At 40.5% G+C, this 14,023-nt stretch overlaps 1 protein-coding gene across 1 annotated transcript in view; it reads left to right on the top strand.

The window, feature by feature from the left end:
• The window catches only part of LOC124616576 (sodium/hydrogen exchanger 9B2-like), a 275,126-nt gene that overhangs the window by 47,349 nt on the left and 213,754 nt on the right, over positions 1 to 14,023 (top strand). Inside the window, exon 6 of the mRNA XM_047144896.1 lies at positions 10,297 to 10,403. Coding sequence (XP_047000852.1) covers positions 10,297 to 10,403 — 107 coding nt within the window. The remainder of the gene's footprint in view (positions 1 to 10,296; positions 10,404 to 14,023) is intronic.

Here is a 14,023-nt window from a genome sequence, read left to right as displayed (position 1 = left end):
GTCGTCCATGCACTCATGTGACAGTTATCGTTATCCACAATGAAGAATATTGTATACCAATAATCAATAATTACACCGCTTTTTAAGTGATAGACCTCCTAACGAAGATCTGTAGATTCAAACCGTACAGTGCAGTTGTCAACGAACTTAAGAAAGGCTATGCTAATTAGTTTGAGTAACAAGAGTCTGGTAAGTAGAAGTGACTGCATGTAGAAAAGGAAAAGTGCTTTCATCCCAATGGAATAACAAAAAAAAACTACCCATAGTGATGGTATGCAAATACACACTGAAGAGCGAAACAAACTGGTACATCTGTTTAATATCGTGTAGGGCCCCCGTGAGTACACAGATGTGCCGCAACACGACGTGGCATGCACTCGTCTAATGTCTGAATTAGTGCTGGAGGGAACTGACACCATGAATCCTGTAGGACTGTCCATAAGTCTCTGAGTACGAGGGGGTGGAGATCTCTTCTGCAGAGCACGTTGCAAGGCATCCCAGATATGCTCAATGATGTTCACGTCTGTGGACTTTGGCGGCTCAGAAGAGTATCCCTGGACCAGTCTGTAGCAATTCTGGATGTGTGCGGTGTCGTATTGTCTTGCTGGAATTGCCGAAATCTGTCGGAAAGCACAGTGGACATGAATGGATACAGGTGATCAGACAGGATGCTTATGTACGTGTCACCTGTCGGAGACGTATCTAGACTATCAGGGGTTCCATATCACTCAAACTGCACACGCCCCACACCATTACAGAGCCTCCACCAGCATCAGCAGTTCCCTGCTGACACGCAGGGTCCACGGATTCATGAGGTTGTCTCAATACCCATACACGTCCATCCACTCGATACAACATGAAACGAGACTCGTTCGACCAGGCAACATGTTTCCAGTCATCAACAGTCCAATGTCGGTGTTGACGGGCCGAGGCGAGGCGTAAAGCCTTGTGTCGTGCAGTAATCAAGAGTACACGAGTGGGCGTTCGGCTCCGAAAGCCCATATCGATGATTTTTCGTTGAATGGTTCGCGCGCTGACACTTGTTGATGACCCAGCATTGAAATCTGCAGCAATTTGCGGAAGGGTTGCACGTCTGTCACACTGAATGATTCTCTTCAGTCGTCGTTGATCCCGTTTATGCAGGATCTTTTTCCGGTCGTAGCGATATCGAAGATTTGATGCTCTACCGGATTCCTGACATTCACGGTACACCCGTGAGACGGTCGTACTGGAAAATCCCCTTTTCATCGCTACCCCGGAGATGCTGTGTCCCATTGCTCGTGCGCCAACTACAACACCACGTTGAAACGTACCCTTTGAACAATTCTACACGAGACTGTGCTTAAACTGACATACAATATTTTTAACGCAACGCAATCTGACTATCAAAGATCCCTGCAAAAGAATGGCCCTGACTAACATTAAACTATACCTTTCACAAATCACTTACCTCACAAAAATCTTCGCTGCTCAAGCTACTGCAATACAGCGAGCGCCACTACTGCCAGCTAAATAAAAGATTCAAACTATGGAAGGCACTAACTACTGATAGGGATAGTTAGCAAATGAAAGATATTAATAGAGAACGAACAATGTATTTACCTTGATATCATCACAAGTCATGATATATATATCAGTTCATGACAAATTACAAATCTCCGCCATCTCTCTCCCCACATCCACCACTGCTGGCGGCTCACCTCCAACTGCGCAACGCTACGCGCTGTTCACATCCAGCTGCCGCTGCCCAACACTACAATGGCAGACAACAATGCAAACTAGCCACAGACTGCACACAGCACAGCCAGTGATTTTCATATTGAGCGCTACGTAACGTTGCCAATAAGAAAACATAAACAGCCTACTTGTAACGTTGCCAATAAGAAAACATAAACAGCCTACTTACATAGAGAAAACATAAACAGCCTACTTACATAGAGAAAACATAAACAGCCTACTTACATAGCCCCCATGCTCCCCACAAAAAATTTTACAAAATATTTTTGGGCAGTGGCCAATACATATTTGTTAAAATTTTTCACCATCGTAATTACAATAACAAAGAAATCAAATGCACACACTTATTGATATTATGTTGGTCAAAAGCTCAAATTTTCTCACAGTCTATAAAGACAGTCTTGATCATTCATCACAGTGAAACTGCCGTTTCTTTTCTCAAAGTCTGAGCAGTAAAAGACAATGCACACAGAAGTAGTGGATTTCCATGCAGTCTTGAAGAAGTAGTGTTGTCCTTCCAATGGAAAGACAGTGCTGACTCTTGATATGCATACAGGTAATGGGCCACAACAGAGCAAACCCACAGCAGAGTCAGTCGAAATTTTGAAGAGTATTGGTAGGTAGGTCATCACAGAGCAGACCCACTGTAGTCCTGGTAGAGATTACGGTATTGGTGGGCCACCAGAGGCGCAGACCCACTGCAGTCCTTGTAGAAATAATGGCGTTGGTGGGCCATCAAAGATGCAGACCCACTGTAGTCCTTGTAGAGATAATGGTAATGGTGGGCCATCAAAGATGCAGACCCACTGTAGTCCTTGTAGAGATAATGGTATTGGTGGGCCACCAGAGGTGCAGACCCACTGTAGTCCTTGTAGAGATGGCCAGCAGCCATCTGTTGCGATTGTGCAGGTGCACATTCACCATTGAAGAGTCTTGCGGAGAATATAGCAAGTCCATAAACCACCACTTGTGCACTCACAACGTTTTTGGAATTGTCCTTAGAACCAGCAATGCTGTTATCCAGTCCCTTGCTGAATCATTAACACACGTGCAAACACTAACAGTCCCTACTTCTCACATATTGTCCACATACTATGACCAACAGAAACGTGTGCAGTGAAATGTAACTAACAAGTTAATAATGTCATGAACTGGTGACAATTACAATTTTATAACATAAGAATACAATTACAAAGGTACAAAATACATAATTAAAAACATAATAATACAGATAACATTTGTAGTACAGGCTTTACAAAAGAATAGAAATAGACATATACGTCAGTGTTACAGGAATTATGACATGAGTACATACATAAAAGATCAGAATAACTTTTGAAACATCAACTTCACAAATGAGCATTAAACAGAATAAATAATGTGTAAGCATATTTATAAGGTAAATAACATATTATTAATGCCAATTATATTTGAGGATAACAGTATTCCTCATCATAGTGAATGTAGCTTAATATTAAAAGAAGAAAAAATTCTATGAAACTACACAGTGACAGGAAGAAAACAAATACTCAAGGGTGCACAAACACATAGTGGGATAACACCAATAGGAAAGGACAGGGTTCGTTTTCAGTGTAACATGTGGTACTGCAGTCCAACCCAAAACTTCATATATCTTTCCTCTTATTTCATCCTTTGTTTCCACCAAGAAAATTCTATCTAAGCATGCTTTCTGTATTTATATGTTCACACATTTCTTACCTCAACATTTATTTTCAAGAAAATCCTACCTAAACCTGTTTTCTCAATGCATTTCTTCCAATTCATCGCAACTCATTCTCTTAGAGGCTACCCCCTCTTAAGCTAACTTAAATCTACTGAGCTCAGATGCTAAACTAAGGGACGAGGCAATGCAGCATCACATAACAATTAATATAAACAGCAATTACCAAAAAATTGGAAAATTGCAAAGCAAGCTACCGTAAATCTAAATTAACAGATAAAATGCAAAATTACAACTAATATGAGCCAATGTGCAGCAACAAAAAAAATCAGTTGTAAAACTGGCTTAACAGAGTAATGTAATGTGAAATTTAGTAGCACTATGCCTGGCAAACAGCAACAGCAAATGCAATAACTTATATCTAAACATGACATAGCTCAAGCAGAAAAAATAATACAGTAAAAACAACAATGCAGATAAGGGAAATGTATATTCACATCTTAATATCTATGTAGTTAAAGTGGTGCACCACAACAACTTATTGTAAAAGAAATATTACCATGTACTTGAAAAGAATATTATGTATGCAGTTACTAGTTCCTTCTTATTGTTCTTTCCTTTCCAAGTGCTCCTTTTTTAAAGAATGTGGATCATAAAATAATTATTTAATAGATCTGTTGACAGAAAGTGTTCACATTAGCAAATGCATTTCATTTTATAAAAGCAATGCTGCAACACAGCTGGAAACCAGATATCAAGTGAAATAAGCAATTACGCAAACCAAAGCATAAAAACATCATTCAATAGTCATGTGGCATTTCGTAAGTCAGTAGCTCTCAACTCTCATAGAAAGACACTTGTCATTATCAGGTTTGCAGATGTACGAATATTTCCCATCAATTCATAAGCATTTCAGCAATTAGCACAAAGTGCGAGTAATCATATGTTTTCAAGTAACGAGGGTGTCGCATTAGCGATGAAAGGCACACCCTAATGGCTTGTTCTCCAGGTGTTTTCCTGTGCTCTGAAAGGCACGCGCTAATGGCTTTTTCTCCAGGCGTCTGACACAGCTGGGTGCCCACGACGCATTATGTGTAGGTGGTCCGTTAACTTTCTTACGGAAATATTTACGACAGCAGTTTCCGCTACAGAGACAGTCGCACATAAAAATATTTCACAGGTCAAGAATTAGTGTTGCAAATCTGTAGAAACAAAATCCTATAAATATAAGTGTCCAAAAAAAATATTGGTCAGCATTGTGATACAGTCACACATTTCATAACTCTTAAAGTACGTTTCTTGGTTTCCAACATCCTTTTCATAAATCAGAGTCCCTAAACACTACTCATTATTCCTTACCTCATTATACATATACATATTCGTCGACACTTCTTCAATATTTCATCATGAGAAATACGTAGCATAATAAACATTCCTCAACAACATAATACACATCGTCGTCGTAATAATAACATCATAACACCTCAGTCAAATCTCAAAATCGTCGTAACTTCCTCCAATAATTTCTAAGCCTAAAAAATTCTCTGCTCATGTCAAAAGTGTCAGCTGCCTCAAACGTACTTTAAAAATCATGATCTCATACCAAATACATCATTCAAAGCTCTCACAGTATCACAATGATTCCGAAAAAATATGAACAGTTTACAAAGTACAGACAAAATACAGTTTCATAAGTGTGAAGTTATCCAACTGTATAATTGCGTAAACATCTGTCACTGATGTAATAAAAAAAGTTTAGATAGCTGTGTAATTTGTGTGTTAGAGAAATATGGTACTGATGTGTAAAGTTGTATAAGCAAATACCATATTAGCTAGGGTTCCTTGTGGTTGCCACACACATGGTACACAAAGTAAGCGTGTACCCCCCTGAGGATTAATGTAATTATACCCTCAGGTGTTACAGATTACAGCAATGGAATGAAATGTATCACGGAAAACTTTCTTTGTAATTCAAAAATCTTTAAAAATAAATGTTTTAAGTACAAAATTAATCACTGAAATGCGTGTCCTGTAGAGCTAAATGTGGATCTTGTTGTAAGATAATCTCTGTGGAAGTGTCGTAGTTATCGTCCTCCAAAAGCTAAGTTCTGCAGAAGCCAATGTACTTACCTCATGATAAACAAAAGTGAAATGCTTTGCGTATAGATATCTTAGTTATTACGCTTATTGTTGTGATGAAGAAATTACTGTGCTGTAACGTATTGTTGTGCTACGGAAAAGGCTGTCTCACAAAAGTTACTATTAAAACATGTTTTACTTTCCAGAATAATACAGAAAAACTGTGCAGATATAAAACAGATACTCCACAAAAGCAACAATATAAATTGTCACACATTAGTAACGTCGTGATATAAATCGTGTAGCTGTCCCATAAACTAACCACTGTGTCATCTGGTATCTCACAGAAAGTACTTTAAATCCAGAATATATTTTCAGGTCAACCAAAATGTTGCATTAAAATCTCATTAGCAGTACTGGTAAATGTTCTAAGTATGTAAGCCTTATAGTCGTTCCATAATCGTGCAACTAACAAGCAAGAATGTACACACACTGTGACGTCTGTTCACTATAACAATGCATTCGTCATTTCTGTTTAAGTAAGTTCTCTTGGTTCTTGATTGGATATTTAACTTCAAACATTGTTGTATGTTAACAGATTCTAAGTCTGACAAAGCATACTAGAAATGTGAAGTGAAAAGTTTTATGACAAAGACAAAGTTAAAAGCAGATTATCTTTCAATAAACGGTTTTACATGTGAAGTGTGGTGCAATCCTTTACTCTTCCTAGTACGCAGACTTTCAACTTCAAAGCAATTATCATGTTGTATACGTCGGTAAAGAATACTGGAATTTTTCACAAGGTTAGCGTCTATGTTATTTTTCTCTGAGCCAGCCGGCGCACGTGGGTGCCTGCGGTGCGAGTCATTGTCTGTTCCTTTGTTGGCGCGCGTCGTTATTGGGATTTGGAGACCTAACTTCTACAAATTCACCGTGACGAGAGGGCCCTGCCCTGTTTGAATCCCGCCAGTTCTGATGCAATTCAGGTCTGTCGTTACGATTATATCGTCTGTCGTCATGTCGGTAGATTCCACAGTTTCTTTCTTGTCGGTCACATGGTGGAGAATTTCTCCCTGAATCGTAACTGCGCGCTGAACTGTTGCGTCTGAAATTATTCTGTCTCCCTTGATAATAATAGTTCTGATTACCATATTGTCTGTTTCTCTGATTGTCTCTGTGATAGTCATTACTACGGAAATGCGATCTTTCTCTGTAATTATTACTACTCTGCCAACGGTTGTCGTACGGGTGGTGTCTATTTTGGTCACGATTTGTGTGGTGAGAATAGCCTTGTCGCGTCCAGTTATCGTTTCTGTCGTCACGGAATTGTGACGGATGTGACCTGTAATTGTTGTGTTCCTGGTTTCGCGTTCCGCGATTGTCAGTGTCAATTTCTAATTCTTGTAACAGTCCCTGAAATGCTTCAATGTCGTCTTTGCAACGTCCTGCTAAAATAATATGCCGTAAATGTTCAGGTAATTTGAGTAAGCAAATGCGGATGAATTCTGAGGGGCTGTATGGGTTTGACAGGTATTGATTCTTGTGCAACATGTCTTCAAAATATTTCACAAGACTGGAAAATTCAGATTGTTCGAAATGTTTCATCATTATGATGCTATATTTTACCCGGTCTTGTGTAGCTTGAGACCAATATGCTGAGAGGAAGGCATGATAAAAATCTCCTTCACTGTGACAATCGTGAATGACCGATCGCATTCTTACACCTGGTTCATTCTCTAAGTAGCCACACATAAATTCTAATCTGTGTTCCAACGACCAGTTGGGAGGAAAACAATGAGAGAATTGATGGAGCCATGCTTGTGGATGAATGTCGTTGGCAGAATTCTTAAATGTTTTGAATTTACGTGTAGTAATGAACAGCTTATAGTCAAAATCATCATGTCGGCGAGTCGCATGTCGGTCATTGTTACGTCGCTTCGGCGGTTCCATCTCAAAATCCAATGCGCCTTGCCAATTTCTTTCACAATTTCCGAAGTGCCCTGTGTTGTTATTTTGTGTCTGTTCCGTATTTGTATGTCCCTCTTCCCGTATTGGGGCGCGAGTGTCCTCTAAAATACGTAATTCTTGTACTACTTGTGCCAACTGATCTTGCACTTCTCGGATTTCTCTTTTGTACTGTGTATTGATTTGATTTTGATTTTGTTTGAATTTTCTAATTTGTTCATACTCTTCTGTGTCAGTGAAGGCTACAGGTGTTGTGTCATTCAGATCATCATCTACCTTTGTAGATAAGTTAGTGAACTGATCTGAAAGTTCGGCTACTTTATCCGATAGTGAAATCATTTCCTCTGTATGTTTTTCTGAACCAAGTTTCAGAGTGTCCATTTGTGTTGCAATCGTGTCTACTGTGACCTTTAAGTTTTCCTGAGTTTTTGCAAGTTGCGTAACCGAATCGGTAGATGCAACTGAGTCAATTTTAGCTTGCAAGGTGTTGTGATTTTCATGAAAAATAGTTTGCAGTTCTTTTATGGCTGCTTCATGATTCTGTAATGCATTTTCATGCCGCGAAAAAATAGGTTGGAAATGCTCACAAATTTGTGATTTTACGTCATTACAGACTTTTTGACATTTCGATTCAATGTTATGTAACTCACTAGTTAAATCTTCACGTGTTTGTTCAAGTGTGGTGTCTAACTTTTGAAGATTTTGTTCCATTGTGTCTAACTTTTTGAGATTTTGTTCCACTGTGTCTAACTTTTTGAGATTTTGTTCCACTGTGTCTAACTGTTGCTGTGTTTGTCTCTGATTTTGTTCCATTTGTTGCATTAATTGCAATAATAATGTATTAGTGTCTGGAATCTGTTTCTCTACGCTTTTAGGCAGTGCATTTGCACCGACAACATTCACATTTTGACAAGCAGAAAATGTGTCTTGACTTATTTGAGAAAACGGTGATGACCCAAAACCTGAATCTACAGTATTTGCGAAATTGTGTCCTGTCATTTCGGATTCCTGAGGCGAGCTGTTGCCGACCGATCGATCGATAATGCTTCCCTCTTCACTAATTGTTTCACTGTCCACGCCATTGTTTGCCGCCCGCTCCATTTCCCTATGCACAATTACCAAATTACTACTTTGAACATCAGTTAATTCATTACTCGGTGGCGCTAACACACTGCTTTCGTCTTCACTGTCATTTCTCAGTTTACTTTGGAGCCTAGTATTACGTTTTTCACACGCCATTATTGTCACAGTATTTCACACGACAACACAGAAAAACACAATTTGAAGAGCAAAAATAAGAGAACACATTAACATAACACTGAAAATAATATCTAGTTAATTACAGCTGCGAAATACTTGGTGCAAATCTATATGCATGCCACAACTGTTTTACTGTACAACAATGAAAGGCTACAACTACAAAGGAGATTCTCTCTACAATTACGCGCTAGCAATAAACAATAGCTACACTAAATACACAAACTACAAGAAAAATCAGAAGATTCCAGTGAGGTATCCTGGCAGGGTCGCCATATGAAACGTACCCTTTGAACAATTCTACACGAGACTGTGCTTAAACTGACATACAATATTTTTAGCGCAACGCAATCTGACTATCAAAGATCCCTGCAAAAGAATGGCCCTGACTAACATTAAACTATACCTTTCACAAATCACTTACCTCACAAAAATCTTCGCTGCTCAAGCTACTGCAATACAGCGAGCGCCACTACTGCCAGCTAAATAAAAGATTCAAACTATGGAAGGCACTAACTACTGATAGGGATAGTTAGCAAATGAAAGATATTAATAGAGAACGAACAATGTATTTACCTTGATATCATCACAAGTCATGATATATATATCAGTTCATGACAAATTACAAATCTCCGCCATCTCTCTCCCCACATCCACCACTGCTGGCGGCTCACCTCCAACTGCGCAACGCTACGCGCTGTTCACATCCAGCTGCCGCTGCCCAACACTACAATGGCAGACAACAATGCAAACTAGCCACAGACTGCACACAGCACAGCCAGTGATTTTCATATTGAGCGCTACGTAACGTTGCCAATAAGAAAACATAAACAGCCTACTTGTAACGTTGCCAATAAGAAAACATAAACAGCCTACTTACATAGAGAAAACATAAACAGCCTACTTACATAGAGAAAACATAAACAGCCTACTTACAACGTTCAAATTGACTTATATCTTGATAACCTGCACTTGTAGCAGCAGTAACCGATGTAACAACTGCGCCAGACACTTGTTGTCTCATATAGGCGTTGCCGACCTCAGCGCCGCATTCTGCCTGTAGTTGAATACGCGTGCCTATACCAGTTCCTGTGGCCCTTCTGTGTATAACTACCACAACTAATTTTCATATGCTATAACTGCTGTGATGAATTGGTTTGAAATTGACAATCAGGCGGATGGATAGCCAATTGGTGGATTCTGATTTCCATTACAGATCAAATAGGTATATGTGTTCTTCTTTTGTCCCTCCTAGACGTCAAAACAGCTTTTCCTTTCTTTTATGAGGTTTCAGGATTGCAGCCGGATGATGTTAACTTCTTGCCACAATATTTCGGCTGGCAACGTCCAGCTATCTTCAGTTGAATATCTCTGGCGGACACTCACCTGAAGATGGCTCGACAGTTTCCAGCCGAAATATTGTGGCAAGAAGTCGACATGATCCGGCTGCAACCCCGAAACCTCATAGAATATTCGGTACACCAGGAAATCTTCGAAAATCACAAGTTTTCCTTTCTTACACAACGTTCGGCGGACTGTATTCTGCCAAGTACTGGTGGACTGACGCAATGTTGCAGGTGGTCTGGCGTTCCGCATCACACAGGGCCCCGCATCCATCCTCGGTGGTGTCGGCTTCGGCGTGCTGTGGGGGCTGTTGGCCCGGTGGGTCCCAGAGAAGGACGACGTGAGTACCACATGTACCTGTAACTGCTGTCACACTTATACTGGGTGGCTGTAATGAAGGTGCAGCTACCCACACACGTCCAGTACGGACTGTAATTATCGTTGTTGTTGTTGTGCTCTTCAGTCCAGAGACTAGTTTGAGGCAGCTCTCCATGCTACTCTATCCTGTGCAAGCTTCTTCATCTTTCAATACCTACTGCAACCTACATCCTTCTGGATCTGTTTGGTTATTCATCTCTTGGTCTCCTGCATGGGGGCTTAATTAAATAAATGCAATTAATTTTTAATTTTAGTAGCTGTCTGTCCGGTTACGCAGTCTCGTAACCGGTTGGCCTTGTCTAGTATTACTCCGCAATCTGACTGCATACAATAACAACAAAGAATGAAAGGTAATTTCCGTTAACACAATTAATTAATTAAGTCCCAGCAACTATAAAAGCTACGAAACAACAAAGCACAAGTGTAACTGTTCTGTGTGTGGAAGTGTGATTCAACGTACACATCTGGTACGGTTCTTCCTCAATAAGACAAGATATTTTAAATACCATTTACACTGAAGTAATTAAAAAAAACTGAAATACTATAATTGCACATCGAAACCCGAATTACAGTCTAATACATGAACACAATCCAGATGCTTTGTAGACTGAACCTATGACCAACAGGCATTGTTAGTTAGGAAATTTAAAAAAAATAAAAAAATATTTTTTTATCTTCATGTATATTGACGAAAAATACACTCTGATCATTACAACATTCCCATTCGAACAGCATTGGCTGTCTAGCCCATCTGAACAACTGCACACGACATGCTCACAACCAGTACTGCTATTGACATCCTCTCAACAAGCACTAACTACGGCAACCTCAGAACTACTACTGCCCACGGCAACTTCTGAACAAGCGCTGCCAGTGGAGGCGGCGGAATAAAACTCTTTGGCGCAATCTCTGGCGCTGTCACTCAGTGTAGCCACCTTTCATACGCCCCTACTCCACGGGCTAGAATTTGATGGTATTTTTGCCAGCATTGGTGGTGAAAATACCACCAAATTCGTAAAAAAAATACAGACAAAAATAAAAGATAATACGAGGGCAGTTCAATAAGTAATGCAACACACTTTTTTTCTCGGCCAATTTTGGTTGAAAAAACCGAAAATTTCTTGTGGAATATTTTCAAACATTCCCGCTTCGTCTCGTATAGTTTCATTGACTTCCGACAGGTGGCAGCGCTGTACGGAGCTGTTAAAATGGCGTCTGTAACGGATGTGCGTTGCAAACAACGGGCAGTGATCGAGTTTCTTTTGGCGGAAAACCAGGGCATCTCAGATATTCATAGGCGCTTGCAGAATGTCTACGATGATCTGGCAGTGGACAAAAGCACGGTGAGTCGTTGGGCAAAGCGTGTGTCATCATCGCCACAAGGTCAAGCAAGACTGTCTGATCTCCCGCGTGCGGGCCGGCCGTGCACAGCTGTGTCTCCTGCAATGGCGGAGCGTGCAAACACACTCGTTCGAGATGATCGACGGATCACCATCAAACAACTCAGTGCTCAACTTGACATCTCTGTTGGTAGTGCTGTCACAATTGTTCACCAGTTGGGATATTCAAAGGTTTGTTCCCGCTGGGTCCCTCGTTGTCTAACTGAACACCATAAAGAGCAAAGTAGAACCATCTGTGCGGAATTGCTTGCTCGTCATGTGGCTGAGGGTGACAATTTCTTGTCAAAGATTGTTACAGGCGATGAAACATGGGTTCATCACTTCGAACCTGAAACAAAACGGCAATCAATGGAGTGGCGCCACACCCACTCCCCTACCAAGAAAAAGTTTAAAGCCATACCCTCAGCCGGTAAAGTCATGGTTACAGTCTTCTGGGACGCTGAAGGGGTTATTCTGTTCGATGTCCTTCCCCATGGTCAAACGATCAACTCTGAAGTGTATTCTGCTACTCTTCAGAAATTGAAGAAACGACTTCAGCGTGTTCGTAGGCACAAAAATCTGAACGAACTTCTCCTTCTTCATGACAACGCAAGACCTCACACAAGTCTTCGCACCCGAGAGGAGCTCACAAAACTTCAGTGGACTGTTCTTCATCATGCACCCTACAGCCCCGATCTCGCACCGTCGGATTTCCATATGTTTGGCCCAATGAAGGACGCAATCCGTGGGAGGCACTACGCGGATGATGAAGAAGTTATTGATGCAGTACGACATTGGCTCTGACATCGACCAGTGGAATGGTACCGTGCAGGCATACAGGCCCTCATTTCAAGGTGGCGTAAGGCCATAGCATTGAATGGAGATTACGTTGAAAAATAGTGTTGTGTAGCTAAAAGATTGGGGAATAACCTGGTGTATTTCAATGCTGAATAAAACAACCCCTGTTTCAGAAAAAAATGTGTTGCATTACTTATTGAACTGCCCTCGTATTAATAAGTAAATATCACATAACTAGATAAATTTTGGCTTGGCACTGACCCATCAATAACCGAATATATAAAATACAGTAAGGAATACAAATGCTTGCATACATGTGATTTTACATAATAGTTTACACAAGTATCATTCAATCAGTGGCACCAGCAATGACGAATAGGTGCAGGTAAGAGTCTCATAACATTTCATAAACAGTAAACACACAAAAAATCAGTTTATACAAATATTCACATAAAATATTTTCAATAGTTCAATAAACAAGTAGCACTCCTCAGAGTAGTTGACAGTTCCAACAGTAGCACCCAGCAATGGTCAACAGATGCAAATAGCAGTCTCATAACATTTCATCAGCAGTATTTAAACAGCTCCAACAGTGGCACCCAGCAATGGGGAGCAGGTGGAAGTAACAGTCCATAATATTCACTAACACTAATTAAACAGTTCATCAGCAGTAATTAAACATTTCCAAGTGGCACCCATCAATGTTGAACAGGTGTAGACACCAACAAGAGACATCATTTCAGTATAAGCAGTTCCATCAGTGGCACCCAGCAATGTTGAACAGGTGCAGGTAACAGTCCATAATATTCACTATCACTAATCAAACAGTTCATCAGAGTTCATCAGCATAAATTAAACATTTCCAAGTGGCACCCATCATGTTGAACAAGTGCAGGTAACAGTCCATAATACGAGGGCAGTTCAATAAGTAATGCAACACATTTTTTTTCTGTAACAGGGGTTGTTTTATTCAGCATTGAAATACACCAGGTTATTCCCCAATCTTTTAGCTACACAACACTATTTTTCAACGTAATCTCCATTCAATGCTACGGCCTTACGCCACCTTGAAATGAGGGCCTGTATGCCTGCACGGTACCATTCCACTGGTCGATGTCAGAGCCAACGTCGTACTGCATCAATAACTTCTTCATCATCTGCGTAGTGCCTCCCACGGATTGCGTCCTTCATTGGGCCAAACATATGGAAATCCGACGGTGCGAGATCGGGGCTGTAGGGTGCATGATGAAGAACAGTCCACTGAAGTTTTGTGAGCTCCTCTCGGGTGCGAAGACTTGTGTGAGGTCTTGCGTTGTCATGAAGAAGGAGAAGTTCGTTCAGATTTTTGTGCCTACGAACACGCTGAAGTCGTTTCTTCAATTTCTGAAGAGTAGCAGAATACACT

This window comes from Schistocerca americana, chromosome 5 (genome assembly GCF_021461395.2).
Source record: "Schistocerca americana isolate TAMUIC-IGC-003095 chromosome 5, iqSchAmer2.1, whole genome shotgun sequence".
NCBI lineage: Eukaryota > Metazoa > Arthropoda > Insecta > Orthoptera > Acrididae > Schistocerca > Schistocerca americana.
This window is presented reverse-complemented; position numbering and strand designations above follow the sequence as displayed.